The sequence below is a fragment of the Sardina pilchardus genome, chromosome 9 (assembly GCF_963854185.1).
Source record: "Sardina pilchardus chromosome 9, fSarPil1.1, whole genome shotgun sequence".
In the NCBI taxonomy this organism is placed as follows: domain Eukaryota; kingdom Metazoa; phylum Chordata; class Actinopteri; order Clupeiformes; family Clupeidae; genus Sardina; species Sardina pilchardus.
In genome coordinates, this window is record NC_085002.1 from 11,054,648 (window position 1) to 11,068,943 (window position 14,296).

The 14,296-nt window shown below is 41.2% G+C and overlaps 2 protein-coding genes across 2 annotated transcripts; one reads left to right on the forward strand and one right to left on the reverse strand.

Annotated features, from left to right (window-relative positions):
* Positions 1–6,446: 6,446 nt before the first annotated feature.
* Positions 6,447–8,073, forward strand: gpr27 (G protein-coupled receptor 27). Its single transcript, XM_062545071.1, has one exon. The coding sequence runs from the start codon at positions 6,447–6,449 to the stop codon at positions 7,560–7,562; it is 1,116 nt and encodes a 371-aa protein (XP_062401055.1). The 3' UTR covers positions 7,563–8,073.
* Positions 8,074–11,781: 3,708 nt separating this feature from the next.
* Positions 11,782–13,897, reverse strand: prok2 (prokineticin 2). The gene is made up of 3 exons (XM_062545891.1): positions 13,826–13,897; positions 12,308–12,433; positions 11,782–11,907 (listed from the first exon to the last, which is right to left on the reverse strand). The coding sequence occupies exons 1-3, from the start codon at positions 13,895–13,897 to the stop codon at positions 11,782–11,784; spliced, it is 324 nt and encodes a 107-aa protein (XP_062401875.1).
* Positions 13,898–14,296: the final 399 nt, after the last annotated feature.

The following is a 14,296-nucleotide window of genomic DNA, read 5'->3' on the forward strand; positions in this document are numbered from 1 at the left end:
ATTATTAATAAAATATGTACTCCTCTATACATTGATTAATGAAATGTGTATTCCTATATAATTATTAATGAAATGTGTATTCCTTTATATTGAATAAAGGAATTATTAACCATAAGTGAATAAAGGAAGTATTAACCATAATGATTAAAGGAAATAATAACTGAAGTGAATAAAGAAAAGAGTAACTTCGTACTGTAAACCATGTTCTGTATAATCATACTTTGTAATCGAGACTTCATCTTTTTGATAGAGAAGTCTGTTCTTTTTTTTTTTTTTTATCTCTATACCAGCCTAATCTTTTTGTACTCTTTGTACTCTTGTGCACTAGATAAGGTTTCAACATTTCTGTGCAGTCCTCTTTTACCTGATTTATCTATGGGAAACAAGAGTTGCCCTAGACCCAAGATCTTGACCACAAGTTCTGTATTTGTTGTTGTATCAGAAGTAATGTTCTGTTTGAAATGTTATAGTGGAAAGGTATGTGCACATCCCAGGTCAAGGTGCAGAACAAGGGTGAATCATAAAAATGGAAAAAAAGTTTGCACACTTGAAATCCTTCTTTTTTACTTTTATTATCTCTTTTCTCTAGCACAGAAAAACATTTCGACCGTGTGGTCTTCTTCAGATTCCCTGTTTGAAATGTTCCCCGTGACACATGTTTGGTGGGCCAGAGCTTATTGTCCAAGTTTTAGCCATGTGAGCATGTCAAAGGGCAAGACCCTAGATACGTAAACTCTTGTATAGATACGTAAACCCTGGTATAAAAGAAGGCCCCAGACTAAAATGATCAGAGTCTGGAATGAATTTTGTGTTGTATCATTCTCTCTCTTTGCAAAAATAATACAATTGTGTTGTCATTTGGAATTCACTGGTTCTTGTCTTTATTTGCGCAAAATTATTTATTAGACATAGTAAAATTATCCATCAGCAAATGCTCTACACAACAAGGAAGAGTTTTGGGACTCACCCATCAACCCTCAACCTGCCTATGCTGACATACAGTAACATTAGTTGTGCTTTGGCTTTTGCACACCTCTTTGAGATGCGTGCGTCGGAGAAGGACCACAGGGTCACCAAAATCCAAAGAAGTAGAACGCTCCCGCACACTGTCTTCACTTGCAATTGTAGCTATTCATTGCAATGTTTCGGTCAGATCAGGTGAATACAAAACCCAATTCGTCTTAAATACGTAGTTTTGTTGACCGTATGGACCAATCATGTCCTACTATTAAAAGACGTCAGTCAATCGCAACAAACTCAAGCTACCTGTGCACTGGGAGGCTGATTGATCTGTCAGTCTGCACTATGGTAGACTAGTCAGAGCAGGGGCAATGATACAAATATACATATATAACACCAATATCAGATATAATAGATCTTACAACATAACGTTGAAGTAACATTTGTCATTAAGGCCCCTTGGTGACAGTCTGCAAGGTAAAAATCCAATAAACTTCATGTCTTTTCAAGAGCAAGTCATGGTTTCCCTCTCTGCGCGCTCGAGGAGGGAAGGAGTGACTTTACATTTCTGAGAAGTGAGCCGCATCAGATTAGGCACACATGACTGGAAATGAAAACAGGTGACTTAAAGGACTATGCAGTTCTAAAAAACGTTAACTTATGTTGTTATTGGCAAGTCCAGGGACAGGTGCTGGTCACAGGAATGAAATGGTGGGTAACACTTTATTTTAATGTGTCGCTGTTACAGTGTACCTACCTAATTAGGTACAGTGGTACAACCTGTGTAACAACATGTACTATCAGGTACAATCAGGTACAAGTACAATGATAGTACCTGATAGTACATGTTGTTACACAGGTTGTACCACTGTACCTAATTAGGTAGGTACACTGTAACAGTGACACATTAAAATAAAGTGTTACCAAATGGTGTGATTTTGTTGTCTGTGCCCATGATGGCATTTTTGTGAAGCACATTTACAGAGACAGCACTATATAGATCTCTGAAACAGAGGTGTGATTTGGTTTTCTTTTATACATGTCGAAATACCTCTCCATGCGTAAGTAACTGAATAGACACAATACTAAGGACATAAATTCATGCATTATTTTATCATTCCCATTCCCATATTGTCAAGTTGTGTTAATTGTAGCACAATAGGCTACTACATATTATTGTATTGCAATTATTGTAATATTGTAAAATATGTGATAAGGAAATCAATTCCCACACTCATAATATGATGGCGACATTGAGATTTCAACAAAATCAGACGGTAATCTTCATTCTGGAAGATAACTGTCCTGCTGAAAATTATATAATGTCCACAAGGTGGGGCTAAATTCCAACATTTTTTAAATTTTATTTGGAAGCCTTTTTTCAACATTCTACACATAAACTTGGTCTGTATCACGGAAGCATCTAAAACCCATACTGCTATACCTATCCAATGACCGGTGAAAGAAATTATTTTACCAAGCCTGTCCAATCAAATTCAGAAAGAGTGCTTGAACAAATTATTGTTATAACACAATTGTGCTAGGCTAATTAGAGTAAACTTATCTAAGTGTATGGAACCATATTGCGTGCTTCCTATATGGCACCCCTAAATGGTTCTTTAAACCATTTTGAAGGGTCCATAAAAGAAAACCCTAAACCCTAACTGTCCTTTAAACCCTGCATGGTCCCTTATCAAAAAGTACAGGATTCCAATTAGATTTCATTCAATCCTATAGGATTTTGGTTCCAAAATCTGATTGGAATCTAGGACTAAGGGGTTCTATATAGCGAACCCCTCCTTTAAAATAGTGTATATAGGACTATAACTTTCTGTAGCTGGGATGTCCACCTCTGTTATTTTCCTCTTCCGTTCTGAAGAGTTCTCGGTTCTCTCCCGGGTGCTACGTGGTGCATCTTTATTGCTGAACATTCACTGTGTCTCAATCCGCGCACTTCTGCACTTAAAATACTTAATTTGATGTGTGAGGGCGTTCACACTGAAATTTCGAACGATACGAAGGGCACTGCAAGTCCCCGAATGGTGCACTCATAACGGTCAAAAAAGTTGAGTGTGGAACGATGGACACTCTTCGCCCTCAATGGACTTGGCTATATAACGGAAGGGGAGGGAGTATTTTCAAACTCGTAGAAATCGCGGTAGAGAAATCTGAAGCAGCAGCGGTGGAAAACACACTTTACAGAGGAACAAGCAAGTTATAACATAAACTGTTCATGTTTTGACACCGTACGACCTTGTCACGGTCTAATAGAGGACACCAATAAAATTATATTAAACGTTACGATCGTCATTTCCGTGAAGTGCACGGAGTTTAGCGTTTGATATGAGACGACACTATTCTGTTAAAATGTGCACACTATGCCAGTAAGCACACAGGGCACATAGGGTGCTGCACGAAAGTGTACTCACAGAAGTAGTCGGTTTGAGACAGAGTGCTTGTGTGTTTGTGCTTTTGACAATGGGATGGGGCTATGACACAAGCCCCTGAGTTCTGAGTCAGAACAGCGGGCTCTCTCAACCCTGACTCACAAGCTGTGGACGGGGACTGTATCTTGTAAAAACACTTTCGCTCTCCCTCCAGTGAGCTGGGATGCATATACTTGGCCCTCATGTACAACAGTCCCAGAGATGACCGGCTTCCTCATTCATTAGCCACAGTGTTTGTAGTTTGCTGGCACTCCATTGTATTTAGCAGTCCTGTATTGTATGTTTTATTGGAATGTATTACATAGGTAGTGCATCCCAAAATGCTCAGTGTTGCCATTTAATTCATATTCAGCATAGCCAAACCCTCTTTTGTTTGTTTCTCTGGGAAATGGGGGGTGCATTATATCCCTCTCTGGCCCATAGCCTAGAATTCAAAATGAATTTGGTCACAGCTTATTCCTCACTTTTAGAAATGAGACCTTATCTAAAATGCAATTCATGCCTAATCTGACAACTCTTTCACTGGGGTGTAACCAACACAGATATTAAACTTAAGTTGGTCTAATGGGAGCATTCAAGTTTGCCACCAGGCTGGTCAGGGTGCACCAATAAGGCTAGTCTATGCCTATAATGCAGAAAATTGTATTATCTATTTTAAGATACAGATATTTGTATTATGGTAAGTAATACTGTAACATGTGCCTTATAACTTAAGTACACATTGACAATGAGTGTGTGTGTGTATGTGGGCGCATACCGATTGCAAATTAGACATTAATGTGTGCATCATAGTAAGTTTATTCAAATGCGACCTTATAAATCACAGGTAGGGAGTTTATGGATTAAGCACATTTGTAAATTGCTGAATATGTGTTGATCATTGTGCTTTCACAAATAATTGAGACATATTTCTTTCCATAAAGGAACACTTTCATTGTTTGACCAAAGGGTGGCAGTGATAAGATATGTCAGTGCTTCATCTCCAAAAAAAAGTCCATTATAGTCTGACTGTCAAACACTGATCAAAGTGTTAGTGTGTCTACTTTACATAATTTGTCATTTGTGTTGGTGTTGCTACCCCCATAGTTATGAATGTGTTAAGTGTTGGTGGCTAAACAAACGTTTGGATAAAAAACTAATTGTGACTTCCATTTAAAGAAAAAAAATACTGTTCTGTTGTTCAGTGGTATGTATAGGTCTACTAATATAGATAACTTAAACTGATCTATCAAATCTATTGGAAATTACCGGAAAGTTCTGGTCTGCATTGACTTATACTACAATGAATCAATAATAAGTGGGGCCTGATTTTTAACTGCACACATGGTAAGTCTGTGCTTTTACAGGCTCCTTGGGGTGATTTTGCCCTGGTGGTTTTGGAGTGCACAGAATTGAGAACACCACATTCAAAAGTTTTAGAGGTGTGGGAAGAACAAATTATTTATACAGTAACTTGTTTTTTACTATTATTATTTTGCCCTCCACTGAACAAAAACAACACAGTAAATCAGTAAGTTGGGTTATAACAGTGAAAACAAGCCCTGTTCTGTTGTTGTTGAGTGGCTAGCTCTGTTATAGGCCTGATCTATCATCAAATTAGGTTGGATGATTGGAACATTGCAGATGCCGGCATTTATAACACTGGATTTGTTAAGTGAGTTGGAGGACCTGATTTATTTTTACTGGGTGGAAATGGTCGGTCTGTGCATTTAAAGGATCCTCAGGGTAATACTTTCACAATATTGATAAAGCCACATTAAGACATGTTAACTGTAGGCCTATGTTATGTAATGTAATAGCACTACTTTGACTGAAATAAAACAAAAATAAAAAAAAACACTAAATCTGTATTACCTCCAAATCAAACTATGTTCTGTTATTGAGTGACATGCTCTATTAGCATAGGTGACTGCAGTTGATCTATCAAATTCGGTAGCCTATAACTGTAAAATAATTAGAACATGTCAGAAGTAGACCGTTTTGATTTTTATGACCGTGATCATTAAATAAGTTGTGAGAACCTGATTCCTGACTGTGCGGAAATGGTAGGTCTGTACCTTTAAAGACTCCTTGTGATAATTTCGCCCTGATGAATTCGGAGCACTCAGACTGAGACGATTGCATTCATGCCAGTCCCTTTCAGACAGTGATATTTGTGTCCGGGGAAGGTCTGTGTCAAGGAACGATTGTTTGGTAAAGTGGAAGCTACTGAGGGATAACACCATGTCTTGATCGGAGGATGCGGACTGCACCTTTTTAGCACGTACGATGCACTTCCATCGCTCTCAGCCTCCTTAAAGTCGTGTCAATTCCTGCTGCCACTGGAGGCTTCTGTTGTTTACATCCGTGAAATAAAACGTTGAAGATTTGCATGCGAACGTTTAACCTTTCTCCGAACGGAAGATTGTTATTTTTTTGGTGTTCTCTTTTTTGTGCAATTTGTTCACTGGAGCGAGCCATACTGATTTTGCTTGCATGGACCTACTCCTTGGCAGAGTGCAATGGTGGTGACGGCCTATCTTTCTTCCAGAAGATTGTCGCGAGCCACCTCTTTCCGAGGAGAATTGGTGATTTAATTTTTAATCATTTTCTTTGAAAAATAGACTTTGGATACAATGTTTCTCGACATCGTCTTCATAACGCGTGTCAGGATGTGCAGCTGTGAAATATGCAAGAATGGATTAGGCTATTTGCTGAGCTATTTGCTCTAAACGACATCGCTTAAAATGAAGAATCTGAAGAAAAGAAATAAAACGATGACCTCATCGCATTCGATGGATTTCAGATGTATTTTAGTATCTTTCTGTGCGTAAAACGAAAATGTGTTTTGAATTTTCACCGACTGAAGTGCAGACAACACAAATGTTTGCTTCTGTTGTCTACCTACTGTATGCACCTATAGCAGTATCTTTGTCACCAACTGCAAATTCAACGGGGTGTTTTTATTTTTGCCTGTGATGTAAACATTACTGGAATCAATGAGATTACGGTTCACTTAATGTTGGATTATCACGTCTCGTCAATAGAGTGGCCGCATAGATGGCGAACACAAGTGATCTGGGGGAAAGCAACCCATCGCTTCAGAATTATGCTATCACAGCCTCTGCGGTGAAGCTAGCCTCCCTTGGACTCGTCATTTGCACCAGTCTGATGGGGAACGTATCGCTATCCCTCCTGGTGCTGAAAGACAGCACCTTACACAAGGCTCCGTATTATTTCCTTCTCGATCTGTGCTTGGCCGACATCATTCGGACGACTGTGTGCTTCCCCTTCGTGATGATATCCATAAGCAGTGGTTCCATCTGGGCATACAGTCTAATAAGCTGCAAGATCATTGCGTTCATGGCAGTCCTCTTCTGTTTCCACATAGCATTCATGCTCTTCTGCGTCAGCGTTACAAGATACATGGCAATCGCTCACCACAGATTTTATTCCAAACGAATGACGCTGTGGACATGTGTAGCTATTATCTGCATGGTGTGGACCCTCTCCATCGCAATGGCATTCCCTCCTGTGTTTGATGTGGGCACATATAAATTCATTCGAGAGGAAGAACAGTGCATCTTCGAGCACCGATATGTGAAAGCAAACGACACTTTGGGCTTTATGTTGATGCTGGCCGTCATAGTGGGCACAACGCACGTCGTTTATATCAAAATGCTGTGTTTTGTCTACGACCATCGGAAGATGAAACCCGCGCAGCTGATCCCGGCCATCAGCCAAAACTGGACATTTCATGGCCCAGGTGCGACGGGCCAAGCGGCTGCCAACTGGATTGCAGGCTTTGGACGAGGTCCCACGCCACCGACACTGGTGGGCATCCGACAAGCGTCGCACAACGCGAATCGAAGGCTCTTAGTTTTGGACGAGTTTAAGATGGAGAAGCGGATAGGGAAGATGTACTACATGATAACGCTCGCGTTTCTCGTCCTCTGGTCACCTTACATCATTACGTGCTACCTTCGAGTGTTTGTCAAAGGCAGCACCATTCCACAGGTCTACCTGACGGCGGCCGTGTGGCTGACATTTGCCCAAGCGGGAGCCAATCCAATTATCTGTTTCATTTTCAACAAAGAACTGAGGATGCGTCTTAGGGCCTGCTTTCCTTGTTGTGTGGGTACCCAGACACCCATGGAGCCATATTGTGTCATCTGAGAAACCACGTTGCTTTAATATGGGTCTGAACCTTGTGATCAACCCCCCCTCCCCCCTTCTTCAACAGTGCACTCTATTTTAGATTTTAAGGGTGGTGATGATGGCTCTAACTGAAATAATGACTGACTCTGACAACTGAAATAATTTGAAGATGTTTCTCACATAAATATAAACATGTATGTATATTTGTTTGGAGATAATTGTTGAATTGAACAAAGCTGTGTATTATAATGTAAATGATGTAAATTGGTTTTGCTTTTATCTGTTTCTATCGCGATTATATTTGATAAAAATCTTGGTAGATTTTGTTTGTGTTGAAATATCAAACCTCAACTTTTGCAAGTGTATGTATCACATGAATGAGTATGTGGATGACTCCCTCTCACATTCCCTTTCCAACAGGCCCACAACATCTCTTTTTTCCGTGTGATCAAGGACTGTTTGGCTCCATAGGTCAGTGGCAGTGTCGTGAGGAGACATTTGCATTGTTTATACTGAAGATGAAATAAACCGTGACTGACTATTGATCGGTTGTTCAAATTTTAATTGAACAACCCATGCAGCGTGTTATCATTTTGTATTTGCTGTATTGTAATATAGCTGACACACTGTTGTCAGAGCCATGTGACAGATACACCTTGGTCAGTGATTCCCTTTCTGCTGTGGTTCCCTGGCATTGCGTAAGTTTTTGGATTAAGACACAGTTGGATCAGCTGTTAGTGGAGAGGGGCTGCCCAGTCTCGTGGACGTAATCCCATCTTTAATCTGCAGTGTAGTCCTACAAATCCTACACGGTGGTAAGGGTGGTAACAGGATGATTTGGGAGCCTCGGCTAAGTGTGTTCATCATAATTGACAGTGTTGCTTGCTGTCATGCCGGACTACAGGTGCGGAGGTGCTCTGAGGTACATTGCAATGGAAGTGTCCAAATGTGCACGAGCCCACAGTGTCATTTTGACTGCCTGCTCAGGAAACCTGACCATGAAAAAAGGGAGTTTGTTTGGTTTCTCAACATGAATCGTTAATGACATTTTGACCTTTGTAAATAACTCATCAGATTTCAATCTAATTTGAACACAAAAGGAAGAAAATAAAAGTGATGACTGATGATTGTTCTTGGCGTAAAACTGTGCTTTAAATTAGTGTGTGTTCTGACCTATTATGCTCATTTGACACTACAATTTCAGTGAAGCCAGCAGCAAACCACGGTGATTCGTCCGTCGAATACAGTGGCAGCACAACCTCGTTGTGCATCTGTGCATCTTCATCGTATTGAACTCACAGTTCAGCGTCAAATGGAACCTCATCCAGTTCATTTGATCAAACTTAGTTGTAAACACTCACCACCACTGATTGGTATGGAAAAAAAAACACTCATTATTTTAATCTCCATCAGTGTGATACGAGTGGAAATCCAGTGCCCTAATTGGAGCCCTTTGTCTCAATGTCCCTGATTACTGTGCCCAAGGCTTGGGGCATAGTGGGAGACTTGGATGCCCTGCCTGCTACTGAGCGGCACGTTGGGTCGGTTTTCACTCCCCAAACCCTTCCTGTTTGTCCCAGCATGCAACTGCCTATCTGTCTGATCAGTTGTCTTGTCACTTCTGTGACACCTAGAAGCAAGTGATCCAAGTGTTCTTTTTCCCCCCGGAAAAGAAGTTTTCTAAATGCTATGACTTCTTGACACATGCAAAGGGACAGTTTTGACACGATAAATGCTCGTGCTGAAATTCACCTGTGTATTTCATTAAGCCAAGTGTTTCCGCTCCACTGCTGTTGAAAAGTGTTGAGTCATTTCAGATCTGCACTTGAGCTGCCTTTTTTTTTTTTACCTTGAGCTGAAGTGCTTTTTTTGCAACGCCATCTCAAAGTACATGCGCACACATGAGACTCAACTGGCTTTTAATCAAAATAGAGCAAGTGGTAATTCAGCATTTTATTCAGCATATTATTTAAAAGCATAAAGAGATGAATTATCCAGGCAGTGGGATTAGACAATAGAATGGAACTGTGACCAAACATGTTGGCCAGACATGTCATTCCATCTTTCCTCTTGTGAATCTACCAACCAGTCTGTCACAGAAAATACTCTACATGATTTTGTTACCTTATGTCCTAAATAATAGGTTTTAATAATAATAAGTTGAATACATTTTAATCAACAATGATTATTTCTGTCACATTTCTGATCCTCTTCACTATAATACCCATATTTTCAAAATGCACTCACGATTTCCAAAACATGCCACCCACATTAGTGGATTATGGGCCATGGAGTTAATTACTGCTAGTGTTGCCTTGCCTAATGGGATACATTTGGACAAGCGTGTGTACTGGGAATTAGTCAGACATCACAAGTGCATTGCATTTGGTCTAATTGACTTTCTTAATATTCACAATGTATTTTGGTAACATGTAAATTGACCAGCTCTCAGAGCACTTATGGTGCTTGTCTATATCTAGGGAATGAATCATACACCACATGACTTCCTGCCAGGCTGGGGATGGTCACACGAAGCTTCATGCCACCCTTTGATACAACAGCAAGGGGGAGTATATTTGTGCACCAAGATTACAAGCACACATCTTTGATTCATTTTCTAATAACTTATTTCTTTTGCTACAAATTCATATAAACCCCCATCAACACCATCTCTTTTCCACTGTTGATGGAAGAGACAGGTGGCCTATGTGGACTTCATTATTCGTCTTTTATTCATGTTTATGAATTGTACTGATTTGTAGAAATAGAGAAATGCCATGATCATCAGTTACAGCTGATATGCCACAACAATCTAAAGCACTCAAAGACCCAGGACAAATCCATTTGCCAGCAGAAATAAATAGCCTATACATTCGAAAGAAACCAACATAAACTTCTCATGTACTTAAACCCACAGACCCCTTATTGATCATAATTATGTTAATACACTGCATGTCTCACAACATATCCATACTTGCATGTTTTGAAGCCTTTAATTAAGTTTAGAGTGCATCATTTGTTCATTTTTCAACCCTTGGGAGCCAGTTGGTTGAACAGAGTCTTTGTTGTTCATTTTAATATATGACTTTACATGGTTGCCTGTGAGCTTTACCTGATGACGATGGACAAGCAGATGCAAAAAGTCTTTCTGCATATTCATTTCATGTGAAAGGATCTACAGGCCGCTAGATGTCACAGACAGTGATGAAGACAGAGCACGCGAATCAACAGCCTTTATGATTGATGCTGATGGAGTCTTGAAGTCGGGGAACTCCCCTGGGCATGTGTAACTGTCAAATGCAAATTGGAAAAGATGACTAGCACAATCATAGTCTCGGCTCTGAAACGCCCCGCCAACAACATGGCGGCTGTTTGATGCATGTCAATGATGGCAATGATGATCGAATCCATAATTTGCACTCAGAACACACAGATGGCAAAGACTTTATCATTGCCCCAGGAGACAAACTTTAGTTTAGCTTAAGCTCTCAGCTTGTTATATTACAGCTAGCTCATGATGTAACCTGTAAGTTGTTGTATGAGCCAACTGTAACACTCATGGCTCTGGCTGAGACGGCGGGACGTGATGTGGGGAGTGAACACTTCTGGCGAAAGCTATAGCTGCAAGGGGGGTCAGGGAGACGTCCCTGTTCACTACCCCGCCACCAGGAGATGTTGTGGGCTAAGGGGCGAAACATCTATGAGCGGTGGTCCCCAGCTGATGACCCTGTAGCTAGCGAAACAAGGCACCGGTGGAGGTGCTGCATGCCTAGAGCAGAGCAGGAGAACACCTACAGTACCTGTAAACAAATGGGGAATGTCCATAAACAAGCTACTCTTTTCAAATGAGGCTCTGGGCTGATTTAAGTGGCAGTGTGGTCCGGCCGTTATGCCAGAAATCAGAAATCTGATACAATGAATCATTTAGAATCATCATTGGTATAACACAAGGGGGTTAAATGGAAAAATAAACAGATGCCAATTGAATAAATCCTTTTTACATGTCTTCTGCACTACATGGAGCTGCAAAGTGTTCTATTGTCACAGAGTTCAAATGCATTATTGCAGTTTCACCATACATACATTTGTTTTTTTAATTTACTCCGAATGTAAACAATTATTAATTAATACAAGAAATGCTGGTCTAGAAGAAGTAGCATAAATGTCTGAAGATGAATACAACAATTGCAACAATTAAAATAAATACACATTTTATACAAAATAAAATAAAGCTTTTTCACAGTTCGTATTCTTGGAACTTATATGGATTTAAGCATTTAAAGGAGTCATCTTGAGTGGCGATGCAGGCAAGGTTAGGCAGGCAGGGACAGGTGTGGTGCAGCCTTCTCCCAAAGAAGGGAACCTGGGGACAGGGGCATAACATTACTTATGTAAGCCACGCTAACAGTTTGTCTCCAATACAGACTAATAAATGGTGTGTGAGGAGGTTTTAGTAATACAGTATTTACTAAAACACAACACTAACTACTAATACTACTAATACACAAGATCAAAGAAATGCTAGAATGCTAGTATAGAGATGCTCTATATTTATAACCAATTGACAGTAATGTGGTATGCAGAGACCATGCACTGCAATTCTAAAAACCGAGCTATATAAGACCCCCAGCATAATCAGCTACAGTAAACATATTCCCGGAGAAACACAGATGTGCACTGAAAACAGACTAACGGGAGCTGTGGGGACACGTATTGGACCAGCTGTGTGTGAGAGGTGTGCGGCAGGTCGGCTCTCGGCTGACCTTGTGACTCATAGGGTGGCAGTCCTCTCCCTCTCGGCCCATGGGCGAGCACATCCGCAGGGTCCGGATCCACAGACTGACCGCACAGCACATGCCACCCCCGCACTGAGGATCTCGCTCACATGCCTGCCATGGTCACGCACACGCACACACACACACACACACACACACACACACACACACACACACACACACACACACACACACATACACACACAAGGACATGTGTGAATTCATGGTGACATGACACACAATACACACATGGACACACACAAGGACATACATGAATGAAGTGACGCAGTGACACACAGACAGACAGACAAAGCATACACACAACCATGGACATGGACACACACACACACACACACACACACACACACACATGCAAAACAGAGGCACAAATAAACTGAATGTCCACTGCAAGTTCTGACAAGATGTTGCTCATCCATATGCCTATTTAAAGAAGTAAAGGGCTGCGTCCAGACGAGAGCCAGGGTTAGATGGTGGCGGGGGCGATTGCGTATTGATGTGAGGAGCATCAGTGCAGGTGGCAGGAGAGCCTCTCTCCCCCTCATTGTTTGAGGGTCTGTCAGAGTGGTGAGTGCGGCAGAGCTGATGTGGTGTGACAGACTCGCGAGGAGGCTGCTTTCTCTCCGTTTCAGAGAGTAGCCGCACCTCAATCTCCATTAGAGTCTCTGCATGTCTGCCCCATCCTGACAGCAGCACTGTCCCACCCCTAATACTGCTGACAGACTGGAACCCCCCCAGTGAAGAGAGCAGAGCCAGCCACTGATCAAAAACAACAGCATGCACAGATTAATTATTTACAATGTTGACTGATCCGATCTGTGTCGAGACCAGTGACTCATTCAGCAGAGTTTACACAAAACTAGTTACTCAGCTCAACTGAGAAAAAAAAATCCAACCTCAGCGACAGCGGTGTGGGATTTTCAGAGTCAGAGGAAGGAGATATCAAATGTGGCAAAGGTTCAAAATATTCAAATATGTGAACATGCTTAAGCGCAGTGGTGAAAGAAGCCAATTATTTGGGCTTGAAAAGATCTTATCAGGGGTGAGTGTTCCAAACATTGCATAAAATGCATTATGCTAATATCTACTGTGTAAATTGCATAATCTCTAAGAATCACAATACAATGTCACACCAACACTTCAGAAGATGTTGGGAAGGTTTCATTGTAATTAATGTAAAAATGACCACTACATGCAATTTGCTTACAAGAGTAATATAACTATATTAGGAAGCTGTCATGACATCCAATGTAAACTTTGAAAAACTATCACTATCAAATTTACTTGAAAGCTTCTTATTTCTCTCTAACAATTTCACAGAATTTTCTGAATTCACCCTCGGGGTTGTTGCGGACACAAGCTTTGCCTGAACAAACAAGTGCTATATTTTTTAAAGAAAAGCAAAGAAAAGAAACACTCAGCCTGTCCAGCATGTCCACCTCCAGGTCACCGCCCCATAGCCCTGACCCCGGCCGGGTTCTCACTTACCCCTGTGATGACTGCGGAGGACGCGTGAGAGACCAGAAGCAAGGTAAGCATCAAGGGTATTCTCGACTTCATGGCGTGTGGCAGTTCCAAATGAAATCACCTGAATCTCTCAAAGCCTTCCGAGCACGCACTCTTATGAGTGCGAGTGTGTGTAAGTGTCTGTGTGTGTGTGTGTGTGTGTGTGTGTGTGTGTGTGTGAGCTGGAATGAATGGGAATGTGCCAATGCCCGCAACACAACTGAAGCAAGCAGTGACCTCCAGGCTCTTGTAGTGTAGGCAGAGGAACGTTTATAAGCACTGACGGCCATTCAGACTTGAGGTGACTCATATCAGCGTAGCCTTAAGTAGTGTGGAAAAAAAGGGGAAGAGATCCTAACAAAGTGAATCTTGACATGACAGGACCACTTCAGTGTCATTGTTGAGGCAAATATGGGTATACGTCAGCCATGGCAGCTTGTCCGTCACCTTGTT